The sequence below is a fragment of the Magnolia sinica genome, chromosome 12, assembly GCF_029962835.1.
Source record: "Magnolia sinica isolate HGM2019 chromosome 12, MsV1, whole genome shotgun sequence".
Taxonomy (NCBI): Eukaryota; Viridiplantae; Streptophyta; class Magnoliopsida; order Magnoliales; family Magnoliaceae; genus Magnolia; species Magnolia sinica.
In genome coordinates, this window is record NC_080584.1 from 37,992,176 (window position 1) to 38,009,866 (window position 17,691).

The window sequence follows — 17,691 nt, forward strand, 5'->3', positions numbered from 1 at the left end:
CGCATTTACAAAATCGGGAAGATTCCTCTATGTCACTATTTCTCCTTAACAATAAATAAGGGAGATTTTCAATAGTGAAAGGTACACACACACATACTGTCACTACCCCTAAACCACTTCTACCAGACCCAGATTCCTGACTTTGGCATTGGAGGGTTTCCTGCTCTTGCCAGGGTCTTCCTTGTTTTGTTCTTTATGCAAATACTCAAGGGTCTAAGAAGGGTTAACCAGAAAACTACATCAACAACTACAATCTATCAGTAGTATCAATTACTTTGAGAATGGGCAAATAATGTTTAAAACCAGCGTGATCACATGTATTTCGGCATGTTCTTAATATTTTATTTTTTTTGTTTCCAATTTTCTTTTATTTTAATGTGACTATAAATCTTTAATTTGAAATTAACAATCTCAACACAATGGTAATCCAATCGTATGTACTTGTTGGATCATTGAAAGGTGCCCCGGAATCTAATGGCTATAGTCACCGTCCAAAACAAGAAACATGCTAAGTGCATTGTAACAAACCGTCCGATGTTTTTTTACCGAACACTTCTGACACTGAAACTTCGCCAATTTATTATTCATTGTTTATGGGTCAATCTGCTCGAAAATGAGGGGTAATGCCGGAAGAACGGTTTAGATGTGCAGCCGTAGGAATGATTGGTACCCTACTCCCACGAATGCAGGTTTGCCATCAACCTATTCACGGGCAGGATCGGCCGACCGGCAACCGACCACTCGCTATTAAAAAAAAAAAGAAAAAAAAAAAGATGGATTACCGTGTGTTGTTCACCCATCTCAAAAATAACCTACCGATCAAGAGAATCACTAAATTTAAAAAGCAAAGCCGTAGGAATGGAACGCAAAAGCCGTAGGCTGTGTAGTTCCATGCCGGACTCGATGGTCCAATCAATTTTACTCTTAACGCTTATGCCATGTTGCCCATGATTTAGATGGTGTTGATTGACTAACTGGCATGCCACGTGTTTGTTGTGGGAAAGGCACTGCCATTTTGAAGATGGTGGTGATCTACTAGAAAATTAAAAAAGAGTTGATCTATTTGGCTTCTCTTCTCCTTAATGCTGCTGCGGCATTCACGTGAGCAAATAGATTAAACAAGTAAATCGTAGAACACGTTTCAAAGGTTAACCCGTCTTTCGATCCAGACAATTCATTTGATTGAGGCTGCCGTTGAAGTATCCCTTTATTAAAAAAATCAGCCACTACTCCAACTAGCTTTAGTTTGCTAGAGCGATCTGTCAATCTCTTCTCTGCATTTCCCACCTCATCAGTAAAACACTGATGTTTGGACACAACTTTTTCACATGGTCATTGCATGCGTAATGGCCCGGATATGAGACGCATGAAGGATCTTGGGACGTGTCCTGCGAATACTGTTTTCTGTTTACAATCGCGCGAATCACCCTTCTGAGTCTTTCCGGCCTCTATTTTTTGACTTTTCCATCCATCCCGAACCAAAACTCCCCACCGATGCCGTCACAGGCTCTGACGAACAGCCAACAATCATACCTCTCTCCGAACCCTAGCTTCGACCTATCAAACACCCGAAGCTCCGGCCTCAGACTTAGGTTCGGCAGTAAAAGCCCCCGAGAAATCGAGTGTAAAAGAGCAAAAGACCAAAACCCGACACGCGGTAAAGAAAGAGTGAGAGAGACGGAAAGGGAGGCTCGGAAAGCAGGCATGGTCAGGCTCGCGACGGACTCGGCGGCGAAGAAGGGGAAGAAGAAGAACAGCTATCCGTCTCCGACGGCGACGAAGAAGAAAGGTCGTCCTTCTAAGGCAGATCTCGCGCGTCGCTGCTTGGAGTCGGGCGGTCCACGCCGCAGCCTTCGGCCCATCCGTCGGCGTCGGATAGAAGAAGAGTACGACGACTTGGAATCGGAATCTGAAGGAGAAGCAGCAGAATCCAATAAGAGGAGAGAGAAGAAGCTTAAACTAGTCTTGAAATTCCCTCCCATTGATAATAACAAGCCGGCCTTCCTTACCGGTGGGGCCCACACCCACAACCCCCATTCAGATTCCTCTTCTGGTCTGTCTGCTGCTGCTGCTGCCTCTTCTTTGGATGAAGGAGGCGAGGCAGAAGACGAAGGCAAGCCTTTCAAGAAGAGGAGAATCAACGGTCGTGATGATGACCTTGATGTAGACGATGATGATGATCATGATGGTGACGTTGCTGCTGCTGGCGACGAGGATGATGACGACGATGAAGATGATGATGATGGTGATCATGATAATATCTTTGATGATGATGGTGATGTACGGTCGAGTAGATCTGATGATCAAAATGTATATATACTCTTCTTTTACTCTCTCTCGTGCGGTCAACTGTCAACCTATGCACATGACTTTGATTTTTCTACTCTCTCTCCATGTGGACCTTATATGTAGCATATGACTGTTTTTGGGATGTTGGATTTTTTATTTTTTATTTTTCCTTTTTTCTCCCCCTTTTAGGAAGGGAAGGAAAATGAAGTTCCGAAGTCCGTGGATTCTGTTCCAGGTTTTGGTTCTCTTCTTCTTAATCTTCATCTGATTCCTCCTGATGATACTGTGTATTTTTGTTATGCATGCAATCCATTATTGATATGGTTTTCTTCCTCTTTCTTATTTCAGGGTCGTCGGTGGATTACCCTTTGGCAGCAACTCCTTTACCTGACAAGAAGACATTGGTCTTCATTCTACATAAGCTTCAGAAGTGCGTAATGCAATCCACTGATTCCTGTCTTTTGTTTGAAATATTGTTTCGAATGTACTGAATTGTCATCTGGATTCGTGAAAATACATTCCAGATGTGTAGTATTATTTGCTATATTATCAATCTTGGTGTTCATTATGTTAAAATTATATTTCTGATACTATGCGTTTGTATCAGAATGTATCAACCATGGATATGTCACTTTCCAATACATGGGTGTATCACAATAAAGGAATGTTTTGTCAAATATCCCATTGAGCTATACCGATATATGTTCCCTTTAAAATGTGATATTTTGGATCTTCGTTTGTCCTGCTGCATTTTGTTAGCTGAATATTTCCTATGTTTTTCTTTTCCTTTGATTTTTTTAAAAATATTTTTTATTGGACATTGCAGGAAGGACACATACGGTGTATATGCAGAGCCTGTGGATCCAAAAGAGGTAATTTGGGAATTAACTATTATTTTGAGGAAAATGAGATTTGGGGACTTCCGAGTAGGTGGATGCTTTTTTTTTTTTTTAAAATAAAAATTCTTCTTCCCCGATCACTACTTTAGGGAGACTTCCCCTGCTTCATGTATCATGATTTGGGCATGAAGTGTCTACTGGTATTTCTTTGAGGATCACAATTTTAGGGGTGAAGAGCCTTTGTTGTTTTTGAGTTTGGAAAATGAGTGGTGCCCAAATAGCTTCTTCTTCGTCTTAGCAAATCTGAACTTAGAAAAGATGTTGGATCTGGTACAGTCAGGATTTGGGCAGCCATCATAATGCCCCCTTGATTCTGCTAGAGTTTGATATTCTGCATTGCAGCTCCCAGACTATCATGATATAATTAAGCATCCGATGGATTTTGGCACCGTAAAGAAGAAGCTGGCAAGAGGTGATTACTCTACGTTGGAGCAATTTCAGGTCAGTCTTAAATGTAATTTCCTTTTATTATTATTTTTTATTTTTTATTTTATTTTTGGGGTTTTTTGGGCTTGGAGTTCTTTGCCGTGGCTTAAGATGTATATCACATCTTATCACACTTATACATTATTTGATATGGTCTTGTTGTTCATTTGGTTTTATGATTTGACTTCCTGGACATCCTGCCCTTGCTCAATCAATTTCTACATTGGCTGGATCTTGAGTATGATGGATCTTTCTTGGTCAGTTTCTATTGCCCATCTTTATATGAATGGTTACATGTGTGGTTGGACAATCATATTTAGGAGTGCATACCCCCTCAACCCTCCTTGCTGGAGAATAGAACCCATTGTGTTCATTGTACCAAAGTTTTTGAGTCATTAGAAATACTCATCAATCAGAGAAGCGAAGAAAAATTGATAATATGAGAACTCATATTTCATTGAGGAATACTTAGGCCTTGAAGACTTTATCATATCTAATGTCAAAATACTTAAACAAAATTGATTACAAATTTTGTGTGTGTGTGTGTGTGTGTGTGTGTGTGTGTGTGTTGAGAGGCAATAACATTTTATTGAGAAACTCGCAAAGCGAGAAAAGAATACGACCAAAAAGAAAAACAAGAAACACAACCCAAAGGCACCTTAGAAAAGGTTGCCAGCCAAAGCGGCCTTAACATAAACCACCCTATTCTTCATGAGACCTTTAACTTTACTAATAGCCTCAAGGACTCACACATTCATTCGTAAAACATCGCCCATTCCTAATCCCCAAATGACCCATAATTAACCTCCAATAAGCTTTTCCACTCTTCCCCACTCCTCCCCCATGCCCAGAGTTTTAAATAGCTACCCTATGTAGTGTAGCTTAGCCTTGACGCTATGTAGCTCATAGTGTAGTTTAGCCTTAACGCTACGTAGCTCATGAAATAGCCAAGTCATGTGTACCCTACGCTACATGATAATTTGCATAAGCTACATGTTATAAACACTACGCCACATGCTACGTAACTCACATTACAAGTTATTTTTTCGCTATAACATTAAAATCAATTAGTTTTCAATGATTGGTTTTATTTTTCTATTTTTAATAAAAATTAGTTAGTATTTTCAATGATTTAGTAAAATAATATAAGTAACAATATTAAATCAGTTTTGTTGCTCTTTCTTTACTTTTATATTTAGTCATTGCCCTTTCCTATTACTTTAAGTTGTGTCTGGTTGCACCAAATATCGAGAAATTTCTTTGAATTTTATTATTAATCAGTCTAGTTTGATGCAGAATATCATGAATTAGTGCAACCAAGCGCAACTTTGATAACAAAATAATAATCTAGAAGTAGTGTGTAGCTTACACCTCGCGCTTTAGAGGGATGAACGCTACACTACATGCTATTTTCTATTTAAAACACTGCCCATGCCAAGCTAAAGAATATCCTCCACTTTCTTCGGCACCACCCAATTAGTTTGAAGGAAGGCTATGATATGATCTCACATTTGAGTAGCGAAAGGGGAATGAATGAAAAGGTGCTCAATCGATTCCCCATTTGCCATACACATTAAACAAATGTCGGGGAGGATTAAGGACCTTCTCTAGAGATTATTGACCGTAAGAATTCTCTTTCAACCCACAAGCCAAACAAACGCCGCTATGTAGGGAGATAGCTCCATAGAACCAATAATGGAACGGATGTGTCGACCCGGCTGGGCTAAGCAGTTTTGCAATTGAGTTGAAGAACAATTTGACGGGAAACCTGTAGGATCGGTGTCTCGACTGCATTATCGAATCACTATCCTGAGCAGTTGGACTAACCTTCTCAAGCACTTGAAGTAGTCTCACAAACTCGAGGATCTCATCCTCTGCCATATTCCTCTAACACATAGAAAACCAAGATCCCCCATTGATCGAGAAGCAATTTTCCACTAGAACAAAGGGATTGGGAGCTAGCGTGGCCAAACTTGGGAAGATCTTGTGTAGCGCTCTATCACCATATCGAACATCTACCTAGAAGCGAATCCATGCTCATTATTGAGAGCGAAGGAAATTCCCCTCCTGACCAAATTGTGTATATTAATATATAATTGAACTTTTAATTGAGTCTCACACAATTACAAATGGAAAAAAATATCTTTCACATGTTACTTTTAGACTCAGTATGTACAAAATAGTTACTTATAAATTGTAGAACTCACGCTTGAAAAAGAAGTGGAGACCTCTTTATTTTATGTATTTTGTTATAAAAAATTGGCCCTCAAATTCTTGTAGTTTTAGGATAAACATAGATATGCTTCAGTACCGCATTGATATTATTCATTTACAGGCATTTGCAAGTCATTCTCATCACATTGCAATATCTACATGAGAAACAAGAGTGCATAACTGCATACACTTGAAAGACTTTCACTATATTTTGGGTTCAAATACATTCTAGGCCGTGACATATCTCAAGCCCTTACATCTTAGGGATAGATGAAATAAAGCATAAATAAAGGAATAAATGAAATAAATTTACCATGAGCAAGGAATATAAATAATCCACATGCACAAGAAGTCAATGAGACTATATTAGGTGGAGTCCTCGAGATGCAATCGAGAGGACTTGACTGATATGAGCTGCAAGCCTTATAAAAGAGAATTAAACCATAACAAAAAAGATATTTATGTGGTTAAGCGATTTCCCCATGTGGTCCATTTACATGATCTAGACCTATTTACGTGGCCCACTTCATTGAACCATGGTCCATTTCAATGCCCTACAACCCATTTTATAGCCCACGACTCGTGACCTAAGGCCCATTCACATGGTACATGGCCCCATGTCTCACTCATATTGCTGCGGCCCATCTCAGTAGTTCACGGCCTATTCATACAGCTCATAGTCTGTTTCATGGCCCATCGTCTATTTGTTTCATGGCCCATATGCATCACATGCATTTCAAATGCATTAGCATACTTTTACACTTCATGATATGAGAATACTTTTACACTTCATGATATGAGAAGGCCACAGAGCCTAGATCAATGACTGCAATACAATCATTCCATGAGGCCACAGAGCCCAGAAACATTTTTATATCTTAATGCCTCTATTATAATAAAAGGCCTAGCTTTCTCTGTGGAGTGGGAAGATTCTCAAATTGGGAAATCGCTAAAACACATAAATCTCTTTTGTTATGGTTTTATTCCCTTTTATAAGTCTTGCAACCCATATCAGTCGAGTCCTCTTGATTGCATCTCGAGGACTCCACCTGATATAGTTTCATTGACTTGTTGTACCTGTGGATTATTTACATTCCTTGCTCAAGGCAAGTTTTTTTTTTCCTTCCATTTATTCATTTATTTATATCTTACCTTAAAATCAGGGGTTATCCCTGAGATGTAAATAAGGGCTTGTGGTATATCACAGCCTAGAATGTATTTGAACCTAAAATATAGTAAAAGTCTTTCAAGTGTGTGTGCTATTGATGAGAATGACTTGCAAATGTCTGTGAATGAATGATATTTATTCCAAAACTACATCAACACAAATTAAGCTAATTAATAGTTCGTGACTTATCTATGCTCTCAATCCAATGTAGTTAATGAAGAGCTAGGTGCATACCTTAGTTTTTGAGGCCATATGTGCCTTGCATAGGCCCTAGACATTAGGACAAGGCTAGGATTGTGCCCAAGTGCCTATTTTCTATGTCCAAATCTCCTAAGCGAGCACCTGGGTTCAACTCGAGAAAAGAGGGGAACTAGTAAGGGGTCAGATAGGGAGAGAGAGAAGGGAGACGGAGGAAAAGAGGGGAAGGGAATAACGAAAGAATGATTAGGGCAATGCTTCATTTGTTAGTCCCAATATGCTAACACTTTCTCTTGAATATTAACAAGGCATATTGTACACACCAAAGAAAAAGGTGCGCAAACTCACAAGAGACAAAAATGCATATTCCTCTACACTCCCCCTCAATTTGGAGCATAGATGTCGATTATGCCTAACTTAGAAGACATGAGTCAAGTGATGATGACTGATCCCTCTGGTAAACAAATCTGCAAGTTGATCATTTGACTTTAAATAGGACATGCAAATATCTTAGTAGGTCACTTTTTCTTGTATAAAATGGTAATCAACCTCAATGTACTTGGTGCGCTCATGGTAAAGTGGGTAACAACAAGATATCACAAAGAAGAGTCATGGGAGAAGAAATCAGAAGACCCACTTGGCGAACACGGTCTTCAACCAGAGTAATTCACGGACACAATGGGCCAGTTCCTGATATTTAGTTTCAACATTAGAGTGTCACCGCAACTTGCTTCTTAATTTTCCATGTCACGGGTTCCTTTTGCAACTGGGTTGCAGTAACTAGAGTTAGATTTGGTCTCAGATGGAGACCCTACTGATTCACATCGGTGTGCCTCAATGTAAGATGATCATGCTTAGAGTGGAGAATACCATGCCTTGGAGATTCTATGAGAAATTTCAAGGCGTGATAAAAAGACATCTACATGACAAGTGCGAGGGGGAATGCATGAATTAACTCACGCGTTAATGATGTAAACAATGTCAAGATTGGTAATGGTCTAGTTGACGAGTTTGCTGAATAACATGCCTACATCTAGAAGAGGCTCACCACTATCCATTTGGAAAATGTGATTTTGTTCAACACAGATCCAAATATCGGTATTGTATCAGTTAATACAGGTATATCGTATCCATATCGGCTCGATGCGATATGGGCCTTATTGGCCGTATCGACTGATACAGTTCGTATCGCTGCCGATATGCTGTACCCATATTGGTCAGACCAGTACGGGCATAAAAAGTGCAAAAACACCCATTTTTTCTGTTTTCAATCTCTCTCCCCCTCATTTCTTCTTCAAGCTTTCAAATCCCTCAAATACATCAACCTATAAGGATTTTCTGCGCCATTAACAGCTACTCGGAGGATCAAAACATTGGATTTCAGCCAATTTGAATGATCGAAACAGTTTGGGGCTGGTTTTGAAAAAATCGAAAAAAAAGTAAAAAATACCTAAATCTACCTTTTTATTATTATTATTATTTTTTTCTGTTGATCCTTGTTGAAATCCATATTAATGTTTATTATATTTGCTTAGATCTAAAAACTACCAGATTTGAAGATCATTTTGATCAATTTTGGGTTTTTTTAAAAGCATTTCTGTCCGATTTTTTTGCAAATTTCGAAAATCGTTTTTTAAAATCTGATATCAAATCTGGAGGGGAACCATTTCCGATTAGATCTACAATAGATCTAATCGGAAAAAAGTTTTATTTTTTATTTTTTTTATTTATTAAATTCGTCGAAAATTTCAGGATTTTTCTCTCTCTCTTTTTTTTTTAATTGTTTCTTTTTTAAAAATATGTTGAAAGTTGAAATGTAATTCATGTATAATCATATTAGACTATTAGCAATATATGATATCAATTTATGACATATATCAACATTTTATATTACAAAAAATCAACACCAGAACTTAAAGTAGGTCAACTCGCCAGGACAACATTCTTACTAAAGAATGGTTTGATACACCATTGAATACATGGTCAAAATACAAAAAAATAAAAAATAAAAAATGATAGATTTGTGAACATCTCTTTTTTTTCTTATTTTTCTGATATTTTTTCATATTTTTTTTCCTTCAAAATTTTTTTGACCAATACGGGCCGATATAGCCCCGATTCCAATACACGACACTATATCGTATCATTTTTATGTAGGGCCGATACGACGACCGTTATTGGCATTAAGAACCATGGCTCAACAGGAGCAAGGTGTGCCATAATGGTTGTTATGTAATGGTAATGGTGGTAACTTTTATGCATTATGAGGTCGTAATGGTTGTTACGGAAAAGAATGACCCATAATGGGGCTGATATGGGTCCAAGATAGTTTTATTAAGTGCCATAACAACCATTATGGGGTCTGTAATGACCGTTATGGCTCATATTGTAATGGTAATAGTGATGGCCGTAATGAAATACCTTGAACAAGAGTATCCACAAGCCCATCTCACCAAGAAGACCCCTGTCTTGAAGAAGGTCAATATTACTTTTGTTGGGAGATCACGATCTTACTCCATTGCCGGGCAACTGCAATTTCCAAAAAGCAACGAAGAGGGCCAATGGTCTTAAATGTTAAACTTTGTGCAATAAGAGACTTTAACGATTGTATAGCTTCAACATCATCTCCCACGACGATAATATCATTTCCATAGACAATGACAATAGAAAGACACAAAACCCTTGAAGAATAGCATTAGATCAACACTACTTTGAGAATGGCCAAATTTTACTTGCATATAGAGCTGGGTATGTTTGACCCGATCCGGTGGATCCGACCCAATCCGACCCGATCCTAACCGAACCGACGGCCTGGATCGGTTCGGATCGAGTAGGGCCATTCAGATCTGACAGTTTATTGGAACGAGTTCGGATCGGGGTCAATCCGAACCGATCCGATTTGAAACCCGATCTGAATGGATTCGATCCGATCCGACTCGACCTGATCCGAGTAGGGCCACTCTCTCTCTCTCTCTTTCTTTCTCTTTGCCATTCTCTCTCTCTATCAACAATTCTACTACAATGGCTGATACAGCTAAGTACCTAACAGAGCTGAAGAGCCTTCTTTCCATTCTCTGAGGACGAAGAACAATGGTATTCGCATACGGCTTCATGTTCGCATTCATCGCCTGCAGCATCTTCCTCATCTTCAATCCCAACGATGGTTCTTTGCCGCCTTAGGTCAGTCGCATTTTCACAAATTCAACTTCAAATTCGACTTCTTACAAATCCCAATTCTCTTCAATCTACTCTTACTTCTTCGCCAACAACCTGACTTCCATAGTAGAGAATTCCAATTCCAGTAAAGAGAACCGAAGTCCGGAATGGTGTTTGTAGTTATTCTTATTTTAGTTCTCTGTTTTTAATTCACGGGCTAGGATTATAATTGCTTAGTGGAGTTCTTCTTGTCGCCGTTCCTCGTTCAAGAATGGCAATTCATGGAGTCGAATGGAACAGCGAGGGAGACACTTCGATTGGATTTGATTGAGGGATCTTCTCCAGAATACAAGAATGCAAAATACAGGACACTGATGGACTCATGAGAAGACTGCTAAGTGTATGTTTTCGCGATCTGGATTTTACATTTGGACCGATCTTCGAACCGTGCCCAATCTGATCCGACTCGGTTTTCCTGACCTAGTCGAACTCGGATCGGATCAGGCCAGCAATGATTCGGATTGGTTCGAGTCAAATGACCTGAACTCGGTCCCGGATAGGATCGAGTTCGGGTTAGGCCACGTAGATTTCAGACCGATTTTAGTTGGACCCAATCCGATCCGACTCGGTCCGATGCCCAACTCTACTTGCATATGACAAAAGCATTTGAAGTATAACTGTGGTGATCAAGGTATTCTATATCGGTAACGGTGGCTGTAATGACCACCACCATTACCGATTTGGGTATCGACCGTAACGGACGATACGGGAGTATAATGACTGTTACGACCCTCGTAACGGCTGAAAATTTCCTTTTGCCTGAAATGTTTTGAAAAAATATCTAGAAAATTTAGAATAATGTAAGTATTCCAAATATATATTCATTTTTTGTTTTGAACATGTTTATAGTAGTGTAACGCTTCACTCTTTGGTGAGAGTGTTGTATCGGGCCGTCTAGTGAATTTGTGAACATGATTATATGTCTCTAATGTTTATACATCACAATCAAGCACTAGAACTATAAATCAGAAAAATGGATAAATACTACTTTTTAATTTTTTTTTAAAAAATGGCCCTCTGAGCTTCTATTCACTCAAATCACTTCTATATACGGTTTTAATATTAAAAACTATAATAAGAGTGGTTGAAATCTATTGTAAAATGACCTAGGAGAGTTTTTGGAATGAGAAAAGTAAAAACAAAAAAATGGGGAGAAATTAACTTAAATAGGAAAAAAGTTGCAATTTTATGCCTCGTCACGGCCTTTACAGCCACCGTAACTGTTGATACGGTCCTAAAAAACCAATTGCCTTGTCTCACCCCTATATCGCGTAATGGTCATGGTTGTTACCTATACATATCGGCCTTTACGTGCGTATCATAATGGATACAGAACACCTTGGTGGTGATTGCTTAAGACCATATATTTCCTTCGGAGTTTGTACACAATTTTGCATTCACAGCTAGGAGGGGGAGGAGACTAAGGTATTCCATAATGGTCACGATGGATGTAACTGCCATTATCATTATCATTATGATAAGGGCAGTAAAATGGGGCCATTACATGCCATTTGTTTTCCGTAAGAGCCGTTATGACCTCCTAATGCATTATGGCTATTATGTGACCATTTTGGATTACCTTGGAGGAGACATGTACACTTCATGCAAATCCCAATGGAAAAAAGGGATTTTTGATATCTAGTTGGTGGAGAGGCCACGATAAATTTGCGAGCAAGGGAAGTACGACATGTATGGAAGTCAACTTAGTGACATAAGCCAATGTCTCATAAAAGTAGATACTTAAGAGTCTAACCTTTCTCTACAAGATGAGCATTATAGTGCTCGACTTCGCCATTGGGTTTATGCTTGATGGTGAAAACCAATTTACATCCAACCGCTTCTTATTAGGAGGCAATGGAATAAGATTCCATGTTTTTTTATTATTTATTATTATTTTATTTTAGAGCACTCATGATTTAGGAAGCATGAGAGCCTGACAAGCACTCTGAGGGATTGAGACAGAGGCAGTATTAAAAAAGAAAGGAATGCACTATACAATGGGGAAATGGAGTGATACACAATAAAAGTGTTAAGAGCTAAATGAGCGATGCTAGGAAATTGGTCTTTAACTGCTTGGTTTCCACACCAAACATCCACCCAAGATCGGATACGATGTCCATTAGCCATCGAAAATGCGACACCTTGACGGAAATAGATTCAACGGACGCCACCGTTTTCCAAATGGCGGAGGCTCTGCAGAGAGAAGATCATTTGACAAACCACCCGTCATCATGGGATCCATACTTCCCTCCAAAGCTTACCCCTCTTAACCCCAAATCTCCAAATCCATTTACCAAGTAAAGCAATATTCATATCTCCCAAAGGTTTTATGCTGACACCCCCCTCCTAAAAGGGCTTGCAGACATCTTCCCAACTGAGAAGTTGGAACTTCTTCCCTTCACTAATCCTCTTCAAAGAAAATCCTGCCTCAACTTTTTGTCCTTGCCTACCATCGCCTTGGGACATTTGAAAAGAGACATAAAATACATGGGTATATTGGAGAAAGCCGCTTTAATTAGCATTAGACGACCCCCCAAAGAAGATATCGACACTTCTAAGAGGCTAACTTTCTCTCAATCCATTAGAAAGAAATAACTATTGTTTCAACAACAAAAAGGGTATGTGTTAGGAGTTTTTAGTAGGGCTAAATCTTGGGTCATGGAATGGGCGACTGCTGCAAAGGTCATCCATCAATTTCATCCACCAGTTTTCGATGTGCAAAGGGCTAAAATTTCCCCCCCTTTTTTTTTAAAGGGTTTGGCCTTTTTAGTTACACACACATATAAAACTTCCCATGAGGTCGAGCTATGTGGGCCCCACCGTGATGTGTGTCAAACATCAACACCATGCGTTTGATGGGTGCCCTTTAGGTTTTGGGATATCCCAAAAATCAGCCGTATACGGAACTCAAGTGGACCATATCATCTAAAACCATGTGAATACATGCCTAAAACATATACAAGCACTTGGTGGGGCCCGCCTGAGTTTTGGATGCGGCTGAAACTTGGTCCAACCGCTAATCCAAGTGGGACACACACAATGGATGGGCCGGATTTGTGAACCAAATCTCAGTGGGCCGAACGAATGATTATGAATGTTTTGATGGGAGGGTAACCCCTCTCAACTGTTGTATGTGGTGTGGCCCACCCAAGTCATGGATTGACTTGATTTTTAAGCCCATGGCCCACCATGAAATGGTGCATCTGGCTGATGGGGTAGATATTTGACACACATCATGGTGGGGCTCAGATAGCTCGACCTCATGGGAATTTCCCATGAGGTCAACCTCATAGTATCACACCCCCCCCCCCCCCCCCCCACACACACACATATCAAAGTCTAAAAAAAAATATTTTTTGTCAACCTCTTGATAACTATACCAAAGTTGTTTAGTTGGCTTCCCAATGCGGAGTGGATATATATATAGTCTAATTTTATTTTATTTTCTTGTCAACCCTCTTAATATGTATACCAAAGTTGTTTAGTTGGCTTCCCAATGCAGAGTGGAAGACCTAGGTATGTAGAAGGAAAGGCACTAGGCTTGCAACCAAAGATGCTAGCAGAAATTTGAAGCCCCTCTTCCCCCATGTTGATTCCAAGCATTTTCGACTTGGCGATGTTAATCTTTAGCTCAGATATTACTTCAAAGGACATTATTAGCTTCCGAAGATTATCCTTCGCCAAATCACTAGCCTCACTGAATAGAATTGTATCATCAACATACTTAAGATGACAAATCTAACTCATGTCCCCTAACACCTTAAACCCATTAAACAATCTGCCTTCACTCCTTTACAAAGCATCCTGCTAAGGGCCTCATCAATAACCACGAACAAACAAAGTGATAAAGGCTCCCCTTGCCTAATCCTCTGGGAAGCTTTGAAGAATCCTTAAGTAGACCCATTTACCATAATAAAAAAGGATGGAGATTATACACAAGATTTGATCCACCCCCTCCACTTCAAATCACACCCTAACCTGTTGAGCATGTAGTCCAGGAAGTCCCAATCATCATGGTCATTTACCTTCTTGAAGTCCAACTTACACATTAGCCCACTATTCTTCTCCCCGCATCTAGAGTCTATGCATTCATATGCCACTAAAGCACTGTCCAGGATCTAACGACATGCAACGAAGGCGGTTTGGTTTTCCAAAATGACTTTAGATAGTACCTCCCAGAACTTGGAAGCTAGTACCTTAGCCATAATCTTATATGGCCCCCCAGTTAGGCTGATAGGTCTAAAGTCTGTTAGATGTTCAGCCCCCTCAACTTTTGGGATAAGAGTGATGAAAGAAGCACCTAATTCTGAGGAGAGGCAACTCTGCCCTAAAAATTCGGATACAAAATCCATAATGTCCTTCTTAATGACATTCCAGAACTTCTAAAAGAAAGGGATGGCCTGGAGCTTTGACATCGAACTTAGCCGATATCACTTCATCTCCCGATGTTGGCTTTTCTAACAAAGGAGCTTCTTCGGTGGGAATTTTGGTAAAGTCAAGGTTCCAATCTCGGCCTCCCTCAATTTTCGGAGGACAATAAATTTTTGAAAAAAACAACAATAGTCTCACAAATTCTGTGTGGATATCGAGAAAATGAACAAAAGATGCATTCGAATGCTAGAGGGGTGGGAAAAGGGGTTTCTGGTTGCAAAACTTGAATGTCTTGTCGCCGAGGATATGTGTGGACATGCGATTGCTCAAGGAGGTAACCCTTAAAACAACATCAGCCTATAATTTCTTAGGAATATTCATTTTGAGAAGGGCATGTGCCACTTTGACAAGATGCCTATTCTTTTCCTCAACTACTTTGTTGTAGAGTATAAGGACAGGTGGTTTGAGAATTGAGATTCAATGCCATTATCAAGCAAATAGTTTTGAATGTATTCACCACCATTGTCCGACCACAAATATATATATATTTTTGGCCTCAGGCTGATTGGTGACCATCTTATGAAAAATCCAGTGATTCCGTTGGCCTAAAAAAGGTTTCAGTAGTGGGCATCTTTATTCCTGTTGTTTCCTATGGTGTGACCCACTGAATTTTGAATCTAGCAGGTTTTTGGGTTCACGCCTTACCATGAACTTGTGCAACTGATAGATGGATTTGATGTCACACAGACACAAAGGTGGGCACAAAGCTCATGGGGCTCAGTTTCTTCTTAGTCTTCATTTATCGTCTGATTTATGGCAGGGAGAACTTGTGATACTCTGGCTGAGTGTGATGGATGATAGGAAGGTACTTAGAAATTGCATACATGGGAGAAATAATTTCAAATTAAACTGTCAAAATCATGGGTCCCAGTTTAGATATACCATGGTCCCTAAACTAAATTTATTTTATAATCTTACTGTCAGATTGGTGGGTATCTATTGGATGGTTAAAAATGAAAAATTTCCAGTGGTCCTATTTCCACAAACAAGTGTACACGAATCAAAGGTTGGGATTATCCAACCAATCTGATCTTAGGAATCTGACTTAGCAATAGTGTGTTCCACAATGTAGCGGGTTTAGCTTGAGCTAATGTATGCAGCGTATACAATTTCTAAGTGCCCATGTATCAAGCATCGCATGTAGCTTGGGAATCATATAACTTCTCTATGGCTGGAATTCAAACTGTACCTTTATAAGGCATGCATGGTGAGAGAACGGAGAACCTACAGGCAACAATACCACAATAATCTCTAGTAATGCTGTTTCCTTGTTGGTGTGGCTCACTTGTGGGCGTGTAATTTTTAGTGAACGGTTCATCCCATTTGATGGAAAGCTCAGATCTCACACATGTTCTATATGGTCACATGTACAACGTGCAGGATTGTGGGGTTGGGCTTGCATGCCAGGGATCCTATTGAAGCCTGTCTCCTGTGAAAGTTATTTGAATACCTGCAATAATGAGGGATACCTTTGATGTTTCCCATTTGACTTCTTGTCAAATGTCAGTTGCATAAAAACCCAATGAATGTTAGGAAAAAAGGGCATAATAATGCAAATATAAGGTATTTAAGTAAAATAACCCTAATAATAGGGTTGTTTAGCAGATTTTCCCTTACGTAAACACATCAGCTAATTGTTCAGCTAAACAAATGTAAGGAGTGAGGATATCTTTCTTTGCTATCTTCTCAAGGACGAAGTGGCAATCAACCTCAATGTGTTTAGTGCATATATGGAAAGCATGGCTCATAGCAAGGTATTTCGTAACGGTGGCCGTTAACTTTATGATATGGGTCATAATGGTCGCTACTGTGACTCTTTTTTTTTTTTTTTTTTTATAAATAAAAAAATTGAAAAAAAGAAAACTTGAAATACCCATATCTGCCTCGTAACATTGAAAGATAATAATCCGAAAATTGTATGTGCTCCATAACTGACCATTACGGATAGAGCTGGGCATTGGACCGAGTCAGATCGGATTGGGTTCAACTCGACTCGGTCCGGATTCTACATGGCCCAACCTGTACTCGGACCGAGTCTGGGTCATATGACTCAGACCGACCAGAACCCCTGCTGGGCTGAACTGATCCGAGTCCGACTCAGTCTGGAAAACCGAGTCGGATCGGATTGGGCAAGGTTCGGATTGGTCCTCTGGTTGCGACAAGCTATGATTTGTGATATCTATTAGTGTCGTCGCTACATGGTGATCTGATGCAAGTCTAGTTTCCATTGCATGGATGTGTATGTCTTCCAAATTCGAGTGAACCCATGTGGGCACATGCGGATAAGACACTCACCAGAGTCAGATGGTTAGGCTCTACTCCGTGGGCCTTCATATCATAGAACAAATCAATGGTGTCAATGTAGCGATGACTTTGTACATGACCAGCGATGATTGCATTCCAAGAGACTACATTCCTTTCTGGCATCTGTTCGAATAAACTGCGAGTTGCATCAATCTTTCCCACCTTGGCATAGGCAGAAATCATCTAATTCCATGAGACAACATCTTTAACAAGAATTTTATCGACCATCTGCCCTGCTAAATCTTCTCGTCCAATATTCGAAAGCCCAAAGACCATGATATTGAAAGAAACCTTATCTCTAACGGCCATTGTATCAAACAGCTTGACGGCATCATCCATCTGCCCATGAGAAGCATACACATCAAGCATGGAATTCCAAGAAATCAGATCTTTCTGTGACATCTTCTCAAACACCAGACGAGCATTTTCGACGTACCCAAGTGCCGAACACATGTTGATGAGAGCAGTCTGCACAAAAGCATGAAATGAGAAGCCGGTTTTTATGGTATGACCAATGTCATGGAGGCTGGCCGCGGTATGTGTGGA

At 39.8% G+C, this 17,691-nt stretch overlaps 1 protein-coding gene across 1 annotated transcript in view; it reads left to right on the forward strand.

Moving 5' to 3' along the window:
• Positions 1-1,479: 1,479 nt before the first annotated feature.
• LOC131221238 (uncharacterized) overlaps positions 1,480-17,691 on the forward strand; it is a 44,863-nt gene continuing 28,651 nt past the window's right edge. The window contains exons 1-5 of the mRNA XM_058216434.1: positions 1,480-2,310; positions 2,479-2,524; positions 2,638-2,719; positions 3,116-3,161; positions 3,531-3,629. Of these exons, the coding sequence (XP_058072417.1) occupies positions 1,495-2,310; positions 2,479-2,524; positions 2,638-2,719; positions 3,116-3,161; positions 3,531-3,629 (1,089 nt within the window). The 5' untranslated portion in view covers positions 1,480-1,494. The remainder of the gene's footprint in view (positions 2,311-2,478; positions 2,525-2,637; positions 2,720-3,115; positions 3,162-3,530; positions 3,630-17,691) is intronic.